This window comes from Equus caballus, chromosome 15 (assembly GCF_041296265.1).
Source record: "Equus caballus isolate H_3958 breed thoroughbred chromosome 15, TB-T2T, whole genome shotgun sequence".
Taxonomy (NCBI): Eukaryota; Metazoa; Chordata; class Mammalia; order Perissodactyla; family Equidae; genus Equus; species Equus caballus.
Window position 1 is genome coordinate 27,582,806 of NC_091698.1, and position 20,435 is coordinate 27,603,240.

The following is a 20,435-nucleotide window of genomic DNA, read 5'->3' on the forward strand; positions in this document are numbered from 1 at the left end:
GAGTTCACTGAAGAAACTGGTACCACCCTCGCCAGTGTTATCAGCAGCTCAGGCCCAGCCCAGATCCCACTATAGAGAAGTGTCTGGACTGAGAGACGGAGGGGACCTGGCCAGGTCTACTCCCAGGAAAGAGGGGACCAGCACTCACCTGGCCTGGGGAAAGGTGCTGGGGGCTTCAGTCTCAGCAGGACAGGATGTGGATTCTCACTCGGCATCACCGCTTTTCCTACTAATGCATGTTCACAAGTCTAACCCTCTCAATATAGCAGAGCGGGTAAGATTTTGGACACGGTTTGGAAAGCACATTCCCAAGGGGAAGGGATTATTTTTTGTTTTGTGTTTTTGGCTTCAGAGCAAGTTCTTTATTGTCAGGAGTAAATGCTAATTACATATTTCACTGCTCTGCCCTAACATCCAAGATCTCTATTTACCCAATGAATGGGGACAAGATGTTCTAGCAGAGACCCAGGACCTGCCCAAGACAGAATCACTTGGATCAGCATCTACACGTCCTGAGCCTATGATCTGAGCAGCATAATCACAGTAGCTAAGAACCAAGACTCTAGACGCAGATTTCCTGATTCAAGGCCAAGCCCTTGACAGTTAGCTGTCTGCCCTTATGCAAGTGACTTTACCTTTGTGTACCTGTTTCTCCTCTGAAAATGGGAGTGATAATATGTTCCTCATAGGGATGCTGAGGAGGCTAAATGAAGTAATCCAGAGGGTAGTTAGTAGCCACTTAATAAATGTTAGCAATTTTTACTACCATTGTCCTCCAGCAGAATTCATAGGCCCAATGGACCAATCTCAAAATCGGAATCTCCAGCCAGTGAATTCTCTCCTCCCGTCTGCTACAAGACGAGTCATCTCAGCCGCCAAGCACTTCCTGCCTTCTACCGACATGTGGGTGTCCTGTCCAGCTAACAAGACTGCATCTCCCTGAGCACAAGGACCGGGTCTAACACTTATCTAGTGGGCACTCAAATATTTTGCCAAGCGTATTTTTCCGCATGATTTTATTTTTAAGCATTATACATACATCTATAAGTGCACTATGATATACTTTATGTACATGGATTAGGTGGCTGCTACAGGACAAGTGCCTCCTGGGACATGATCTTCTACGAGAGTAAGGTGTGGAGGAAAACAGATCAACTCAGGAGATGAAAACTAGACACGGATACAAAGAATGGACACGATATCCCCACCGTCTCCTCCCTCCTAGGTGGTCACCCCAAGACAGAAGACGTTAGTTGAGGACAGACAGAGGCACTTGGGCAGTGGCTACAGCCACGCCACGTGCCCTAGACACTACGACACCCAGAGTGGAGACGTCCCGGTCACTGAACAGGTGAAGTGGCCCCTGCTGCCGCCTGCTTACTGGAGGACTCATCCTCTTGCCTCACAAAGACGTCAGAAAGATCCTTGTTTCCTTCCAGCTCTAGATTCTGAAGAAAGATCAAACACACGTGAACTTTGGTACACTGAGAACACCAGAATCAAAACAAATTCTAATCAAGGTAGCAAAGTAGTGACTACAAGAATGAGGTTTGTTCCAAGATTACAAGTAAAATTATGTCACAGCAAATATCATTTGCATGATAAAGCTGGTTCCAAATCCTTGCCAACCACAGGGCAAAAAACCCAAAAAGCAAGCCTTCTCTGGCTCTGGTTCTCCCTCTAAAGGGCCCAAGAGCTAAGCTGTTTGCCCTGGAAGGAGTAAGGGAAGTGGATGGGGAGGCCACCAGGAGCCCTGTCTACACGTGGCCTTTTCCAGGGCCTCCGCATCCTGCCCCATAAACCTCACCCCCTTGGTGACGTCCACAACAGCCTCTCGCTCTCCCATCTCTGCACAGGCCTTTTCCCTACCTCCCAATTCTTCCCCCACCCTCCTACCCCATGAATTCTCCACCAATCCCAGGCGATTGTTCCCTCAGACTAAATGATTGTCAGAAGTCCTTCTTGCTTAACTTCACCACCTCCCAGGGGTGACTTCAGCTTCCAGAAGTTGGTTAGCTTTGGCTAATGAGTCACACACTCCTGGCACTCAGGGCCATGGAGGCAGAGGGCCCGACATCTATCATGGATCCCAAGACCCATCACACCACACATCTGTTGGGGAAAGCTCGTGACCAGAGTGGCTGACAAAGAATCCAGACAGGAGTGAAAGACCAGGAGAAAGTAGGCCAAAAAGAGGACCATGCTCTGGCACTAAGAATTCGTGAGAATTCTCCTGGTGGCTCTGAGTTCTCACACATCTCTATGGATTAGCGTGGTGACTCTCAGGGCCAATGTTACCAGTCAAATCTCCTCAAACAGCCCACATCCAGGCCCCATAATGGCCTCAGCACTCAGCCCCACAGGTCATCTGGGGTCATCTCCCTCTTCTTCAAATGCTGAGCGCTCTGAGGCCCCTTAGAGAGAGACTCAATTACAGCAAAACAAGCAAAGCAGGCCCTGCTGCTGAGGGCAGCGGAGCAGCGCTGGAGCTGACGTGACATGGCCGGCCTTGGGGAAGCCAGGGCATGACAATGCTTCTGAGTAGTTCCATTGGCTCCGTTTGGCTGGGAAGCTAGTGAGGGCCAGAGGGCTGCTCTCTCACAGGGGAGGGCAGGTTTCCGTGGAGAGACACAACCCAGGGCAGCACTGATTCTCAGACTGGCCCACCTGAGTGAAACCTGTAACCCTCTTAAATTAGACTCCAGATAAGTTTCTGAGCTTTGGAGGCACCAGACATTTCAGGAGCCTGTGAGTGCCAGGAGATCACACGCAGCGGGAGACCCCCAGCACCTCCGTCCGTGAGGATGGTGTGCAATTCCAGCCTCCCCCAGAAAAGCTTAGCAGCGACACTTGTGAACGTCAGACAGCTGCATGGCTTGTGTGAGCCCTTCCTCAGATGGGGAATCCTCTTCAGAGCCACTTGTGGATTTCTTGTCAGGATAACGATAGATCTTTTTATTTGTTTTTTTTTCTCTTAGTCATTCTTTCTTCACGTAGTTTGCTTCTGACCTCAGATACTTTGGGCTGCGTCAGGAATCACATGGACACATTCTCACGACCATCTCCCACAACCACACACATGCTGCACGCCCCCCAGCCTTGCCGTCATGACTTCGGAACGGGACACGTCATCTCTCCAGTCAGCCACTGCTGCTCACTGCCTTTAACCAGCAGCCACGCGAGCTCAGCATTCCCCAGGCGCCAACCATCCACGATGGCTGATGCATAATTGTTCACTCTTGGGAGCTAAGTGGGGTTATTTTGTTCAGGCCTCAGTTGTGAATACCCAGATGGTGCTTTCAGGACCAACAGCACCACAGTCGAACACACACAGCACGTGGTCCGGCTCAGTGGCCCTGCTACATCTGTTCTCCACCCAAAATCGAAACTACCTTCTGCCAAATGGACAGTTTCTTCTTCAGCGAGGTCATGAGCTTAGAAACTGGCAAGAGAAAAAGTGGTCCCTGATTCCCGGTGGTAGGTCCACTGGGATTGGTTGGCAGCTGTGCTATAGGCCACCCTACAGGGGAACGTCCCTGCTTCGGGCCTGACAGTCAATCCAAAGCACAGCCAGACCTGGGAAATGGAGCCAATCATCACTGCTCTTGATTTCATTATGGGGCCAGAGGTCAGACACTGGCACACAGAAAATCCTGGGTGCTTCTACCAGCACCCCCTTTTTGCTACCACTCCATCACAATCTAATCAACCCTCTCAAACTGTACCTCAAGGTTCAGATAGGCATCACAGTCTAATACCGCCTCTCCCCTCCAGGGCAGAGCACCCGTCTAAGAGAAGGGTTAGAATCTGCCCTGGCAGTGACCAGTGGCAGCTAGGCACCACCAGCCCTAGTGATGCTCATGGCATATGCCACAGCCCAGGCCATGAGCCTCCACATCAAGTGCCAAAGTCAGTGTTAGGGACCAGCTGCCTGGGGACTCTGAAGGACATCAAGTCTCAAGCAGTATCAAACGTATGGGTTTACCGGCTGCCTCCCTGGGGTGCCTCCCAGGTAGTATCAAGAGGCTCCTGAGAAGACAATCTCTGCCTCCTCCTTCAGTAACTGCCCCATAGCTGCTCAGCTCTGTTGGCTGGCGTTGCACGATGAGGAGCCTGGCACACTGTCACAGTTGGCACTCCTGCTGTCACCTTCCTTGTGAAAGATATCTATTCCCAAGACTTTCACTGCTCTTGGTGGCTCCACCTTGCTGGCCGTTGCCTCCATATCTTAGTACTCTCTCTCCCTGCGTCTGTCTCCCTTTCATCCTCGCCTCTCCCCTCTCCCTTCTCTTGTCCACGTTTCCCATGTGTCTTGACTTTGGCGCTGGTAGAATTTGGCCTTTAAAGCCCTTGACAGCCAATGATATAAAAGGACTTGTGTTTTCAGGTTGGGAACTGAGAAATCACAATTTCAGTATCTAAAATTTTCCCATTTGGGTCCTCCTCATTATTTTCATTGCTAATCACACCTGATGGCCTTTTCCTAAGGTACTTCGAGGTGCCTGGTCAATCCTCTGGGTTAAAAGTATTGCATAAGTCACTGTATTTAAGATATCCTATGAGGTTGCCCATGAAAGATCTAATAAAAAGCTCAAACAGGTTGACACAAATAGAGAATACTCCTGTGCTTACCAGATTTACCCACCTTTTCATTGGCTAAATGTAGGAGGCAGGCAAAGGCCAGAGGTACAGAGAGGTTCTGAGCCATGACGGGAGGTAGGCTGCGAAACAAAGAGGTGAGTATTTAGCCAGGTCACTGCAATTCTACACGTGATCTTAGAGAAAGGCTGAGGAGCAATGCAATGCTAGAAACAAAGGCTCTTTCATCAACTGTAGACACACGTGTCCGATGAATAAACTAATGAGAAAGAAAGAAATGTTTCAGATACATTTTACAAGCAGGTTTGTCCAGTTTCTCATTTGGAAATAAAATATCGCCTATTCCATTCCAGCCATTGGTGCAGAAAAATGCCTTTTAAAGTTAGTCTATGTTAACTCATTTCTCAATGCAGAGAAGAGAAGAGCTGCTAGGAGCGTTAAAACAGCAGGCGGGGTGCAGGGGCTTGGGTCTCACTGACAGCCCAGGCTGGAGCACTCTCGGCCGGGACCCGGAGGAGACGGCAGCGTCCCCACGGTTGCTGGCACACACCTCTTCTGCAGGTCCTTTGTGAGCCTGCTGAGCGTCTTCCCGTTGGCCACCTCCACCGGCTGCTCCTCTTCCCCAGTTTCTCTGTGGTTTGCCTAACAGAAGGAGGACATTTACACATCACACATTTGGGACCAGGTCACTTTTGAGAGAGCAACATAAACTTGCAAAGTTGTATCTCCAAAAAGAAAAGTCTATATCTGAACAAAACCAAAACAATTTCTCAGTTATATTTTGAAGAAAAAAGATTCACAAAAGGGACTCAGTACCGCAGCCCTGGACCATGACACTGGCATTTACCAAATGATGGTAAACATGGATGTCAATGGCCAGCACAATCCCAGTAAAGGAAAAATTGCAAAAAGGCTTCTAAGGTCCCTGTGAAAAAAGGGAAAGAAATGACAAAACAACAAGCCATGACCACTTATAGCTTCAACTGGACTCCATAGGCAAGGGCAGCACAGAATCCACATCTAAAAGTAGACTTACGCTTTCCACTTACACACACACACAGGCACAAAACAGGGGCTGCCTCTTTGCTGGCAGGCAAGCAGCTATGAAAGGATGTGTCTGGTATTTGCACTAAAATAACTCAGAACGTGTACAGGTAGTGGGGACAGCACTGGGTGACACGATAGATAAAACACTGATAATTATTGGAAGTTGGTGTCCCTTACACTATTCTATGTTCTCCCCACTTTTAAATGTGTTAGAATAGTTTCTTAATATAAGGTTGGTTTTTTTTTTTTAAATAAACCTTTAATTAACCAGACTCCCTGGAGAAGAGAGTATAAGTTGTTTAAATTCAAAGGTTAAGCAGAACCCCCTTCCTACTTTTTAAAAAGCACATTTCTCTTACATTTGCATCCCATTCCATTTGAGTTTGATAAAACCTTGTGAATATGACAGAAGCTTTATCTGACATCCAAAACTACACAGCTCAGGGTCCTCGATCAAACCATGAATTTTCACTTCTCAGCCAGCAGGAGAGGGTATAAGAGAAGGGGTTGGGATTGGAAAGCTCAAAACATTCTCTGAGCAGAAGAGGAGATGGAGGGATTCTAGTTAACTCAGAGGTCCACTTAGTTGGAACAAGTTAATCAAGCTTTCAGCTTGCCCTGAAGGAGAAAGAGACAATTTGACAGCATAATAATTTTTTTACATTTCTTTCCTGCTTAGAATACATTTCCCAAATCAGAATTATTAAATCAAAGGGCTTAAACATTTTATGGCTCCTGAGATGTTAGAAATGTGCTATCTAAAAGGGTCATTTATCAACTTAAATTGCACCAACAGCGAATAAGCAGTCCAATTTTTTCTCAACTCCATACTGAAAAACATTGATTTTAAAGCAGCATAAAGATGCTTTGTGTTTTTTGATTACCAGCAAGGCTGAATGACCTCCTGGGTACCAGTTTACCATCTGTATCACCTTTTGCGTGACCTGCCTGCTCATATGAGCAGTTCCTTTCTCTCTCAGAGGTGTGATGTCCTCCTCGTGTTTCTGAATGAACGCTCTCTGCATTAGCTAGACTCATCCTGCAGCCTTAGACATCAGCCGCCCCCTTCCTACATGCCAGGCACCTGGAGAGAAAGCATGACCCGTTACCTCGGCATCTGCTTGCTTTGAGGAGTCTGCCAGCAAATGCCACATGCTCTGCTTCAACTTCTTCATGTCCATCTTTTTGGCAGTCTTGGCATAATGAATTTCAATTTTATTTACCTGAAATAGGTATGTGACAAAGTAAAAGTAAGCAAATGAAAGAAACATTTACCATCAACTCAATATAAAATAAAAGTCTGGGCTCGAAGAAAATCTAGTTAAAACCACAGAGTCACAGAGCTTTCTTTGGACATACTAACATAGAGTCCCTCACTTCCATCTAATTTCTTTTTGATCAAGTATAATCTACATTAAAGCTAACCTGGCATTCCAGTGTGAAAGAGATAAATGAGTCCAATACATACGAAAGCACCAGGCCTGTCACCTGATATGGAACACATAGATGCTTAATGCACAAGAATTCAATGAACATGCCACAACTAGAAGGACCTGCAGCTAAGATACACAACTATGTACCGGGGGGATTTGAGGAGATAAAGCAGGGGAAAAAAAAAAAAAAAAAAGAATTCAATGAGTTGAATCTGGCCAAGATTTTCCAGAGCCAAATAGCTGGCCGCACCCAAGCAACACAGAAACCCATTTTCACTGCCTACAGCCTTCATTCACACAACTCTACTTGTGTGACTGGCTCACCCCTAGTCCTATGGTTGATCACGAACTTTGGAGAGATGCCTAGTTCCACACACGGCTAATTAGCATCAGCTCATTCCCTACAGCTCTATGCAAGAATCAGCCACTTGGAGAGCAATAGGTTAAAAGTGAGAAGAAAACAAATCAAGCTCAGACCAATACAGGAGGCAAATTAAACAGATCTCAGGCAAACAATATAAAATATAATTCTTGGGGCTGGCCCAATGGCATAGTGGTTAAGTTCACAAGTCCCACTTCAGTGGCCCAGGGCCCATGGGTTCAGATCCTGGGCATGGACCTATGCACCGCTCATCAAGTCAGGCTGTGGTAGCGTCCCACACACAAAATAGAGCAAGATTGGCACAGATGTTAGCTCAGTGACAGTCTTCCTCAACCAAAAAGAGGAAGATTGACAATGGTTGTTAACTCAGGGCCAGTCTTCCTCACCAAAAAAAAAAAAAAAGAAAGAAAGAAAGAAAAAATATATATACACAAAATATAATTCTTGGCTTTATCTTTACCTTCTGAGGCTCCGCTACCAGATTGGACTCCCCGTAAGTGGTGATATCTAATCCTTGGACTTCAGGCAGGTCATCGTTTTCCTGTGTTGTCTTAGGTGGATGGTGAGGATCAGGTGTAAGGTCAAGGGTCCCAACTGGTCCCACAAATAAGTCATCTGACTCTTCAGAATCACTGTCTGCAGCCTGGGCAAGGAAACAGCTCAAGTTTGGAAGCAGCTGTCTGAGGGGCTTAGAAATACCTTCGAAACAGACTCTGTATTTACATACCAAGAGCAGAGCAGCAGTGAGTCAAGCCTCAGATGGACTTCTAGGTGCCTCTAGTTATCTTCCTGTTGCACATAAACCCTACTAGGGAGGTACCTATTGACTAAGACCTCTGGAGTGAGAAAAGGAACTCAATAATCGCAACTGCCACAGTGTCCCCTTTGCTTCTAACAAATCTAGGATTCCATTTTACAGAAAGTATTCCTGAAACACCAGAGATGTGACGTGTTGGCCGGCTGGCAGCAGGTGAGAAGTTGTTCTGGGACGGAGCCCAGTGGGAACAGATCAGATCTCTGGGGTGGGGCCCAGGAACTCGTTTTTTAATAGGCTCTCCAGGTGAGTCTTACACACACTCAAAGTTTGAGAGGCACTGGTCAGAGATCAGTCTGGGTTTCACAAAAATATAACCACCTAACTCTCCTCCGAGTGAGAAAATAAGGTGAATAAACTCTTCTTCCAATTCTTTTCCCTTTCCCCACACACAGGGACAAGATGAGGCCAATATTTCCCCATCTGTGACTTACATTTGCTGTCCCACCTGCAGACTCACATGGAATATTGAGATTATTTAGTCTAACCAAGGTCTGAAGATGAAGGGTAGCTTGCACAAGTTCACAGCATGAGAACCAAAGCAGAGCTCCAAGCCTGGTCTCCTGAGATGTACCTCATTAGGACACACCATCTTCATATATATATGTTTTGTTTCCCCAGGCAAAATATTAGTTCCTAAGAGCAGGAAGAGTGTTTCTTTTCCTCTGAAATCCCAAAATAGCCAAAAAGAGTGCTTTGCACAGGTGAAGACTCCCTCTCACGTTGACTGGCTTCCTGGAGTACATCCACCTTTTCCTGCACGCAGGGCTCAAAGTAAGGCAGGCCAAGGTGGTGGCTGTTGTCTCAGCTCTGCTCAGTACCCTGAGGCCTGGGGCAGGGCAGGCAGCCGTAAATGCCGTGTGATTCAGAATTTCCTACAGCCTTCCAATATAGAGGAAAGGGGCAGATGGGGAGCAGGAAAGAGACTCTTCTGCTTAGGAGAGAGGACGAGCTCTTCCCCCTTTACCTGTAATCCAGGGCAGAAGTTGGAGGTGTCGTTCGGGTTGTTGTAATCATAGTCTCCAATTTCTTCATAATGCACGGTCCCTGTCCTCTCGCCTTGGGCCATTCTAAGTAACTAGAATGAAAGAAAGAACAAGTACAGAAAGCAATTTCTAGAAAAGCAGCTACTACGAGAGGTTGGGGAAATAATCTTAGTCCCTACGGTCAATGTCCTAAAATTTTAGAGTTGTGAGGGCCCTGAGAAGTCATCTAATCCAACCGACGTTTCAACTGCACACTTCCGTGCTAGAGCAAGCCCAGCGTGGCAGGGTGCAGAGCCTGCGTCTGTCCCACACGAACCAGAGCAGCTGGGTTGCAATTAAGTCTGCACACAATTTTATTTGAAAAAGGGTTCCTTCATTAAAAATAAAACTGCCCATAGCTATCTGAAAAGAAGTCAACTTGCTGCTGCTTGAACAGTTCTGATAGGAAACTCGATCACTGGTGTCAGTCATAAGCAGCCTGCCCACTCGTGGGGCCATCACTGCTCCCTACACAGCTACAGGGAGAAACACCCAGCTCTTCTCCCAGTCGTTACACCCACGGTCTCTTATTCCGCCCTCCAGAGCCTCGCAGAACAGGTCTGTCTCCCCTCTTGGGAGTGCCTATTGACCACAGTCCTTCAGATAGTTGCAGACCCTTAGACCAGTGACTTTTACCTGGCATATGTGTCTGTGGGGTGAAGAAAATGGGGTTAAAGGTGCGTACAATTTACAAAAGCACACTGAATATTTTAATAGAATGATATACTCCAAAAGCAGCCAAAAAACAATGTTTTTGCAGTACAAATCCAAAAATAATATTAAACATGGATATTTATTGAATTAAGAAATGCCCACTTTCTTCCACTGTTCCTCGTGACACAATTCCTAAATGCCTATCCATCTGGAATACTCTCCTCTGGACACACTCTAAGCTGTCCACAGCCTACAAGAGATGTTTCAGGAAGGATATGTGCCCACTCGTGTGTTGGCTGGTTGCTATCAGAATCACCCTTTAAGATGTTAAACTGGATGAATGGTTGATCTGTATGGTCTCTAGCCATACAGAATGTTTAATAATCCAGGGTTTACTTTCCAGTGTTCAACAGGCATTTCCTACTACTGCTCTGCTGGAAGGATGAGGGATCTCTGGCTCTTGCTGCTTGGCTGCCCTACTACACACAGGGAAACTTGGTCCTGTGGATACTCAGACGGAAAAGTTCTTTTCTCTATAAGAAACAATTATGGGAAAAATAAAAACCCAAAAAACCACCCCTGGAGTGCAACGATCCAATGACTTTGTTCTATCACCTTCACTTCTGAAAATGCAAATTACCACTTAGGCCAAATTCTTCAAACGCTCAAAATAAGGGCTGGAGGGAGGGAAGGTGGCTTTTGGCACAGAAGACCGCTGGAGGCTGGGCCAGGTTTGGCGAAGTGTCCTACTATCTTGCTTCAGCTCCCAGCAGCTTGGCTTGCTCCTCTGCCTCAGCACTGTATTTTCAGATTAGAGCAAGCTGCTGCTGGCATCTAACCAATCCTGACCGTAGCCATAGCTGCTACTACTGCTACCATTTTGCATCTTTCTGCATTTTTTTTTTAGTGACAAAAATTGACACATAACATTATATTAGTTCTTTCTACACTTTAAAGAGTATTTCTGTTAAATGAATAGTATTGATTAAAAAGAAAATTATATCAGGGTTGGTTTATAAAAACAGAATGTGAGATATCAATGATTTCAGGGAACTGTTTACATATCATTAAGACCTTGTAGAGAAACAGGCAAAATGAGGAAGAAGAAACCGTAAGCTGTTTGTATACCTGACACAAGATGAAAACAACCAGGAACGCAAATGAGCAGAGTCCAGATAAAACAGAACTTAGCATGAACCACTGCCTGGTTACCTAGCAATAGGACATGCGCTTGCTACTAGCATCACCAAAAGAGCCACAGGCAAACGAAGTGAAGAGGCAAACGAAGTGAACAGTAATTGGGGTGTCGCAGTGGGCTTGAGTCTCCACCTAGATCATGAGGGAGGCAACGTGGGCTGGAGAGGACATCTGGCTAGTGAATCCACAACTTCAATGAGAAAGTGAGAGAATCAAGAAATAACTAACATCTTGTAAAAAATTCAACAAAAGATTTTATGTTTATCCCTCTAGCATTTCAGCATGTAGGCCGGCCTCAGTCCATCTAGCATCCTAACCAGGTGAGGTACCTCCAAATCTTTAGGTGCCTCTAGCTTATAAGCTTTTCCCTTTAGTTTTGATCTTTCAGTTTGATCCCTTTAGACTTGATCTTCCAGTAACTCCCCTTGGCTGACACACATTCCTCCTTACACCCTGTCCTTTTCCTCAAAGGCACTGTCTGACAGTCATGCTACCAGCCACTTGATACCTCCAATGATATAAACAAGCTCAACAACAGTGGCCTTGAGGAAGCAGGAGCAGCCTTACCCTGGTGCCTGGTTTGAGATGCAGCTGGACAAGATCATTAGTCTCGTAGTGGAAATCCGTAGGAAGAGTGGTGGCTCTCCAACTCTGGTTCTCTAAAGTGGACTTGGACAGAATAGTAGCAGCCTAGTAATTAAAAAAAAGAAAAAAGTAGTTTTTAGGTGTCTTTAATAAAAATGGTCAACTTTCTTTTTGGAAGGAGCTTCAGCACTAGTCTATCATCAGAGTTTCCAGTTCTGTATAAAAGAGTAATTTTCCTAGACATTTTTCATATTCTGAACTTGATTCTCTGTGCCACTGAGTTTGGGACTGTTTCTCAATTCCTCTAGGGATGAAGGGAGAATGAAGCCATATGTTTACTCTAAGAGTTAAATTTACAACGAATTTTTAAAAATCACATCTAAAATGGAAAGAGGAGTGCAAAGAGTAATTTAAGGAGGCACAAATGATAAATCTAGCACAAACCTTTGTTTTTTGAAAATACACATCAAAGTCAATATCATCATCAAAGTCGATTTCAAAATCTTTCTTTGTACTCTTCTTTCTGTTCTCTGCTTGTGAGGCAGCATCGTCTGCAGAAATGGACACAGATGTCAACACTGTTCACCTTTGAGGCCTACGTTACTTACCCCCTCCCAAGATCTACTGACAGCCTTATCAGCTGTAAGACAGCATTTATGTCTGAGCATCACAACACACCAGGAAAGGCAAATCATTTACCTAATTTTCATCCATAACTTATAATTTGTGTTTTTGCTAAAACACAATAAAGGGATATGCTAATTAATCCCTTCTTTTCAAAGACAGAATGCAAACACATGACGCTGGCAGAGCCCCTCAGAGGTCTGCAGTGTACTGCCTTGTGCAGTAACTCACGTGGGCCCTCTGAGCCCGGTGGTCATTCCCACCTATGGCCACTGTTCGAAGTCACGGGGCTGCTCGTGGGTAGGACAAAGTCATGAGCCCCGCCTTCCTGACTCCAGGTGCTCACTCTTCCCACTCAGAGGCCTCAATCTCAACTGACCCCTCATCCTAGACCGGGCCAACTGACTGCCCAAGCCGGAGGCTGGCTTATCTCTGTATGCTTCTTCAGCTTATCAGGAGATGCAATAGGACAACGACTGGCATTTCCCTTCCTCAACTGAACTACTGACTGGCTGGTCATCTACATGATCTCTTTTCTTCAAGTTTCATCTAGAAGTACATACGTTTGTGTCGGGGTCTAAAGCGCCAGTGATCCGGGCCAGCCCACATTGACATGGTACGGGGACTGAAATAAGAATATTCTCCAGGTTTCATGGAAAGAAGAGGGCACATGGTCCTAATGTCTCCATCCCCAAGGGGAATCATTTCTTCCCTGTAAACACATGAAATCATGTTCTTACATGTACAGTGACATCCGTGTCGATATTCATAATTGTGTATTTACATGTAAGGCAGCATATGATACAGGTGAAGGCTCTTCCTGCCTACCTTTCCACAAATGAGCCACATTTCTAGAGGAAGCCCAGTATAAATACTTCATCACAACTCCTGAGCCTGTACTTCATCCAAGTGTTTTTGCTTCTCTTAATTTTATAACAACATGATCATACCTACACAAATACTTTGGATATTTCAAAGGGCTTCATAAAATACAAGTTTACCCATGTGAGAGACAAGAAAACAGAGGTAGAAAGAAGTTCAGTTTTTACACAAGACTACACAGCTAGCAGGAGAGCGGGGAGTTGGCCACAATTCCCTGAATCCCAGCTTCAGGCTCCCTGCCACACGGATGACAGTATCTCATTCTTCCTTCACCGTCCTTCTGTAAATGACGGCTCCACTAGCCCTGCTGTGGTTCCTACTAAAAGTGAAAAAGATGCTACTCTAATCTATGTCCCCCAGATGACTGGGATCCCCCATTCTCCATCTGCTCAGCCATCTAGCTCAAATCTTTGCTGCGTGAGACGTGTCTAACTGGCGGGTCCAGCATGGTGGCTTCGGTTTGGTTTTTCACTCTTTCTGCCCAGGTACTAGAATGTGAAGGAGCTTTTTCCTAAAGGCCTCTGACTCAGCAGAAAGCACATCGGTGCTGCTACACTGCCCTCTGAAGGTAAAGACAACAGGGAAACTTCAGACGGTGACGGGCTTTTACCTGTATTGAGCCATAAATATCAATCCTCTATATTACGCCTTATGGAATAAGCTAAAAAAGCTTTAAAAGGGGACTTTGCCTTTATCTATAGAATCTTTTCTTAAAAACCAGGAAACTGTATTTTTGTGTAATTAATAATTTAAAAAATGAAAATATACTAAAAAATTCACATTTCTAGTCTAGTCTGTAGAATGCCTAACCTACGTTATCAGCTAGACTGTATGCATGGTGAACTCCAGGAGGCGAAAGAAGACAGCTTCAGCAGCATTCCCTCAATTCTCATGGATACTCTTCTGTTAAAGTTTTGGCAGTTGGGCTGAGAACTTATTGGGAACTTACGGGCAAAGCTATAAAGAGCTTGGCTCCCATCCTCTGAGAGTTGGGGGGCCAAAGCTGGCCTGAGGCCCTGGAGGCTTGAACTCTAGCCATTTAATAATTCTCTCAATACACAATGCTATGTGGAGGGCACCCTACTGGTCCCAACTCCCCCACTCAACAACTAACTTAACCCAGTCTCCCCATCAAACTTCTCTAATCCCTGTGGAGGAGCTCTTTATTTCTTCTACACACCCACCCCAGGCCCCAAACATACAGCCTTTCCTTCTATTCAGCACCAGTTCAGTCATGCTGCACTAAAACCTGCAGGTCAACGGTTTCCTCCCAGCTGGCTCCTAGCACATCACCCCACACGCAGCAGAACGCCTCATTCTTGCAGGCACGGAGCAGGCTGTGGTCTTTAACCACAGTGAGCCTCTTATAAAGGCGTGTGTGCACACTGAGACCAGCTAGAGAACACCGGGCCCACTGCTGCAGGACAGAGGAGTGCAGCCGAGATGCTCTTGGACATAAAGCACTTTCTCAGACGTATCCTTCTTAATGTATGATGTGCACACTTGTCAAAGTGTTGCCATCCAGGGACCAATAACATGGGGCATCTTATGTAACACTGTATTTATAATTTGGCTTTGCCCCTACCCCACCTTGAGCTAAAGAAGCCCTCAAAGACCCTGGGTGCACAGAACAATCACCCAGGGACATTTGGGAAAGTAGTGATGCAGAGCCTGGCCTCAGAGACCCTCAGTTAAGTGGTCTGGGGTGGAGCCTGCCATCCAACGCCCATTATGTGCAGCCAGGATTGGTCAAAGGCGCTGGGCGAGTCCCAGCTCCACCCTATTGCTTAAGCTCTCCGAGCTTGTTTTCCCATCTATAAAATGGGGATAACAGGACCAGATTATAGGTTGTCACAAGGATTGATTACATTTTATACATAAATGATGTGAAATAATGCAGGTAAGGTACCCGGCACTGTGTCTGGCACAAATCCAGAGCAGTAAGGTACTCAATAAACATCAGATAGTACTATTATCATCTAGTCTCAACCCTTCATTTTATGGATGAGAAAAAGACCCTAAAAGGTAATGCCACTTACCCCACATCTCACAGCTATCCATGGCAGAGTCAAGTCTTCAGTTTAAACACTTCCTGAGCTCTCAGGAAAGGCCAGCATCATACCAAGGGTAGGGGATTTCAAGATGGACAAAACCTGAGACTGGAATCTAAGCCCCTGCCCTTAATGCACTCAGTAGGATGGATTCCAAGATTTTGTTCTGTTCGAAACTTGGGAGAGAAATGGAGACTTTTGTGCAAAATTTGCTCAAAATAACCATCTATAGTTATAAAAAAATGAAAATGACTACAGCCCTTTGCTACCCTCAGTTCCTCAGATGTCACCTCACTCTTTAGGAAAAGCGATAGCTCCTTTGACATTTGAAAATGATATTAAAAGACCTCATCCCACCAACTGGCCTACCATTTCTCACCTCTTAGAAGATAGGTTGGGAGCAGACACAAAATTGCAGGTATACCGATAGCACAAATCAGTGAGGAGGGAGCCCACAGACCTAGATGGGTAATTTTGCCTTGAGGTGCCAAACGTTCAGTCCCTCGACCTCTACTTGGATTTGAAGAGACATTATGAATCTGATCATTTCCCACCTTGGCAGAAAAATTGAGCTCAAGAAAGCAATCTCTTATCCTGGACACAGTCAAGCAATGCTCTTAAAGGGATTTTTGCTTCAGTGGGAAACTATAGGACAACTTCTAAAGTTTTACCCCTACTAAGCCAGCTTGGCTGTCCCCAGTCCTGGGCTTTCAAAGCTGCTGCCAAAGGCCCAGGAGTTAGCAGAGGGTCTGCTCGTTCTAGCGGAACGTCCTACACCCAAACCCATTCAAAACCTTTAGAGGCCCTCGGCTCTACAGCATTGTGGGGGCCCGCTTCCAAATGATATCCAAAATTAAAACAGTATCAATCTATTAAGTTATATACAAGCCAACAAAGTTCTGATTTTTCTTATGATACTTCCTAGAATAATTAAAAATTTAAATCACTATAGACCAATTCTCCCACCTCCCCTCCCACTCAATATGCTCAATTTGCTTCTTTCATTTTCTCTGCTCCGGGGGCCGGCCCGGTGGTGCAGCAGGTAAGTGCGCATGTGCCGCTTCGGTGGCCCGGGGTTCGCTGGTTCGGATCCCAGGTGCGGACATGACACTGCTTGTCAAGCCATGCTGTGGTAGGCGTCCCACATATAAAGTAGAGGAAGATGGGCACGGATGTTAGCCCAGGGCCAGTCTTCCTCAGCAAAAACAGGAAGATTGGCAGCAGATGTTAGCTCAGGGCTAATCTTCCTCAAAAAAAAATTTTTTTCTCTGCTCTGCTCATGCCCGGTCTGTCTATCTGATAACCCAGCACTGCCCAACCCCCTCTCTGCCTGACCTTTCAGGCAGGGGCCACTTTTTTTCTCTAAGCAACACACAAGCCTATTTCTGTCTATAACTGATCTGGAGTGATTTAGTCAAAAGCCAGACTAAATGCAGTGTCGAGAGGGAATGCGCTCCATGCTACTAAAATGCAAGCGGTAACAACGGCCAGCACTGAAGCAGCTACTATATCCCTGGTACTTTGTTCCAGCACTTTACATATTTCAGTCCTACCTAAACTCCTGCAATGTCAGTTTTATAACCAGTTACTGGCTGAGCAAACACTCAAGGCAGGTGTGATTCCATCGTGAGTCAGAATGGCTCGGCCTGAGTGGACAACTCGGCGCACGAGTCCAGCCAATCACAGAGATGAAATTAGATTGTCCCAGCAGGGACTCTGTTAAGAACTACGGGAAACTCCTATGGGAACAATTCCCACAGTCCTGACAGCCTTACTGGCAGCTCTGAACGTGGCAGGGCTCCTCTGAGCTCCTGACTTCTTCGGGATCCCCAGCTGTGGTGTGGTCAGGTTCATCATTATCATCAAAGTCGTCCTCCAGGGGCCCCTTTGGGAAGTCCCCGCAGTCACTCTCCTCCACCTCGGCGTTGATGTCGAACACCTCGTCATTCTTCTTAAACTTGTCTACCAGGGCCGACACCGACTGGAGGGGAGAGAGGCTTCTCTAGTACTCCCCTTCCCCAGAGACTCCCCAGTCACCGCCGGGGGAACGGCCTCACTGGACGTGCCTTCTCACCCCTAAATTCCAGTTTCCAGCCTCCTCCCCTCCCCATCCCCCAGGGCCAGTGTTCTCATGACAGTAAAGCGCTGAGGAAGTTTATATTGTGTGGCACAGGATGAAGCTGTATTGTTATTAGGCACATTTTCTAAAACATGGAACAGGAATCTGTATCCATTAACTGCATGTTTAGAGAAAGCAGTTTTCCATGGAGATCATTTATTTTGGAAGTGGTAGTAAGCAGGCTAAAGGGGGCCATGCTAAAAATACACAGAGGAAAGCTTTACACATGACAATTTCTCAGGAAGCTCTGTGCCAAGGGACTCGACCCCAAAGAGCAGGAAATTCCTCGAGCTTGACAGCAGCCTAAGACCAAAGGCCACTGGGATAACCATGTTCAAGAGTAAACCTGATAAAAAATGTGCACCCAGAACGGCAGGGCTGCCTCACCCTAGGGAAGCAGAGAAGAGGGGACACGAAGCAGATCTCAGGATTCATGTGGCTACCTAGTGCTCCTGCTGGAGTTCATAACCCCATTCCTACCCCCCAGGTTTTGGTCCCTAAAGAAGTGCCAAAGGAAATATTTTCTGTACTCTTGGCTAAATAAAAATAACGCCACAGTTTTGGTTCCCATTGGGCAGAACATATCTTGGGCCATCTCACTGAAACCACCAGCTGTTGGAGAAAGGCCCAGAGCCTTTAGAAGTCCAAAAGTTGACCACACCTCATTATGTGTTTCACTGTCCCAATTAGTGAACTGGAAGCCGGCCAGGGAAGGGCAGATCTGGCGATCTTCGGCACACTGCTGCAAGGGCGCTGCAGGACAGGAAGATTGCACAGAGATCAGAGGTGGATGCAGCACACGCTTCACGCCCTCGGAACGACCAGAGCAGCACTGAGGAGAAGAGAGGTACAGTCCCCTCTTGTTCTCTGGCACCAAGCTCTGTGTCACAGACTGCTCTCCAGGGACAGGGCAGATGCTCAGGCACACACCCACGCTGGAGGCGGGCTCCACACTGGCATTCCAAGACGTGGCAAACACTAGGGTGGAAACCTGAAGCACCGGCATTTGACTCTGAAATGGACTCCATGCCCGTGCGGGAAACAAAAACCCTTCCTTCCAGAGTACTGAGAGCACAACCAGTCAGCGATGCTGCTTGTCTCATCCCAAACTGAGTCAGCTACGGATTACCCTCCTCAAAGGAAAAGCGGCCCAGCTGAGAGCATAAACTCGAAAAATAGGCTCTTAGCACAAAATAGTTAAACTTCGCAAAATTTAAACAAGAGAAAGGATGAGAAGGGGCACCGTAGCATCTGTGTGTGTTACCGGAGAGGGAGGATCAAGTTCACACAACACACAAAAATGATTCCACACTCGAACAGCGATGCCATTCTCGCCTGGCCTCCAACCTCACCTGTGCCTGTCACAACATTCTCAGATGATCCCCCCGGGGTGGGGCCGGGGCGCACATGGAGGGGTAGGGGGTGGGAGGGAGGTTAAAATCCTCACCAAGATAGTACAAGGGGCTGACAACAGGACAGGGCCATTCTCAGAACACCACAGAGGAGTCTGAAAACAATTCACAATACCTCTTCTCCTCAGGACCCCCTGGATTGGTAACAAATAAGAACAAGACCTCTCTGGCTCAGCAAAACTCTCCTAAAGCCCCTTTCCCAAGTCCAAACTCTGACCCTGCAGGGTTAGCCCAGGCTCCAATACGTGACTGAGAACTGGCTGCTAACGGGGCACCTGAGGGGTGGGGCACGTACACACCAAGAGCAACAGTCACATTAGCCACCGCTGTCTTAGACTCCCTGCTGCAGAGAGGAGGGAGAGCTGGTTTCTCAGGAAAAGATGCCCAATTTGGCATTCTGGAAGAACCTTCTGAGTAACTGAAATAAGCAACATAAGGGCACAATGGGCTTACCACACCCCATGGTTTTATGCAAACTTTTCTGATGGCTGAAATGCTCTGGTGAAAGGTGTCACGTGTACTTACCTTTTAAATCCGTCATGTCCACCCAACCTAAATCTGGGAAATCGAGAGGGGCCTCAGTGGAGAGCACCCGGACATCGGAAGGAAAAAGCAGCTCACTCCTGTAGTCGTGGCAGTGGAGGGTGGAGAGAAAGACTCCTGCTGTGCTGCACTCATCGAACGAGGCTATAGTCCTCTGAAACATGGGGTCAACCTGAGCACAGAAACAGAGAGGACCGAAGAATTATGGGATGCAGCCAAAGCAAATACAAAAGCTTGTTCACTGGACCCTGCTCACACACAGCTGCATATACTGGACCGAAATGTCTGCGCAAGATCAAGAGTGCAAGGGGCTTTCTAACTGATCAGGTGAAATCCCATCCTGACAGATACAAATTCGAAAGAAAGGCTGCACGTGGTCAGATGAATTGTATATCGCTCCAATACACAGTAAACAGTAACAAGCTTATACTGTGTCAGTCTGCTTACAATATACCTGGACTCAGATCCTTCTGCTGGTCCCTTTCCACAAGCCACTGTTTGTAAATGGCTAGCTGTAGAGGAATGCTATCACAACCAATTCTGCTGACTTAAAAAAAGCCTGTGTGATGGATCTGTTCGCAAGATCCCATTATTCCTCTGAACAGAAATATTTTCAAAAATTTGGAAGAACAAAACCAAGAGACCTAGGAAAGGACAGGCAGAGTCAGCAGGGCTAGACAACTGGGTAAAACATGGGAGAGGCTGTAAGAAGGCCCCCGAGACTGGATCAAGGAGCAGGAGTGGAGCGGCCACGTGACAACAACCCCAAAGGCAGAAGAGGACACAGGGCATAAGAATAAGAACAGAGGGGCTGGCCCCGTGGCCGAGCGGTTAAGTTCGCGCGCTCCGCTGCAGGCGGCCCAGTGTTTCGTTGGTTCGAATCCTGGGCGCGGACATGGCACTGCTCATCAGACCACGCTGAGGCAGCGTCCCACATGCCACAGCTAGAAAGACCCACAACGAAATATACAACTATGTACCGGGGGACTTTGGGGAGAAAAAGGAGAAAAATAAAAAATCTTTAAAAAAAAAAAAAAAAAAGAATAAGAACAGAGCAGGCACATACAT

At 46.6% G+C, this 20,435-nt stretch overlaps 1 protein-coding gene across 15 annotated transcripts in view; it reads right to left on the minus strand.

The window, feature by feature from the left end:
* Positions 1 to 999: 999 nt before the first annotated feature.
* NCAPH (non-SMC condensin I complex subunit H) overlaps positions 1,000 to 20,435 on the minus strand; it is a 34,044-nt gene continuing 14,608 nt past the window's right edge. For 9 of the 15 annotated variants that reach the window (XM_014731008.3, XM_005599814.4, XM_001493945.5 and 6 more), the window contains 12 exons: positions 19,350 to 19,539; positions 18,074 to 18,165; positions 17,069 to 17,274; positions 12,924 to 13,072; positions 12,181 to 12,287; positions 11,719 to 11,841; positions 9,243 to 9,353; positions 7,922 to 8,104; positions 6,756 to 6,869; positions 5,150 to 5,241; positions 4,646 to 4,721; positions 1,000 to 1,448 (listed from right to left, as the gene is read on the minus strand). In XM_014731008.3, the coding sequence (XP_014586494.1) occupies positions 1,341 to 1,448; positions 4,646 to 4,721; positions 5,150 to 5,241; positions 6,756 to 6,869; positions 7,922 to 8,104; positions 9,243 to 9,353; positions 11,719 to 11,841; positions 12,181 to 12,287; positions 12,924 to 13,072; positions 17,069 to 17,274; positions 18,074 to 18,165; positions 19,350 to 19,539 (1,551 nt within the window). In that variant the 3' untranslated portion in view covers positions 1,000 to 1,340. Of the gene's footprint in view, positions 1,449 to 4,632; positions 4,722 to 5,149; positions 5,242 to 6,755; positions 6,870 to 7,921; positions 8,105 to 9,242; positions 9,354 to 11,718; positions 11,842 to 12,180; positions 12,288 to 12,923; positions 13,073 to 17,068; positions 17,275 to 18,073; positions 18,166 to 19,349; positions 19,540 to 20,435 lie in introns of all 15 variants that reach the window. The other 6 variants (XM_070236137.1, XM_014731007.3, XM_070236144.1 and 3 more) reach the window with 1 other exon arrangement.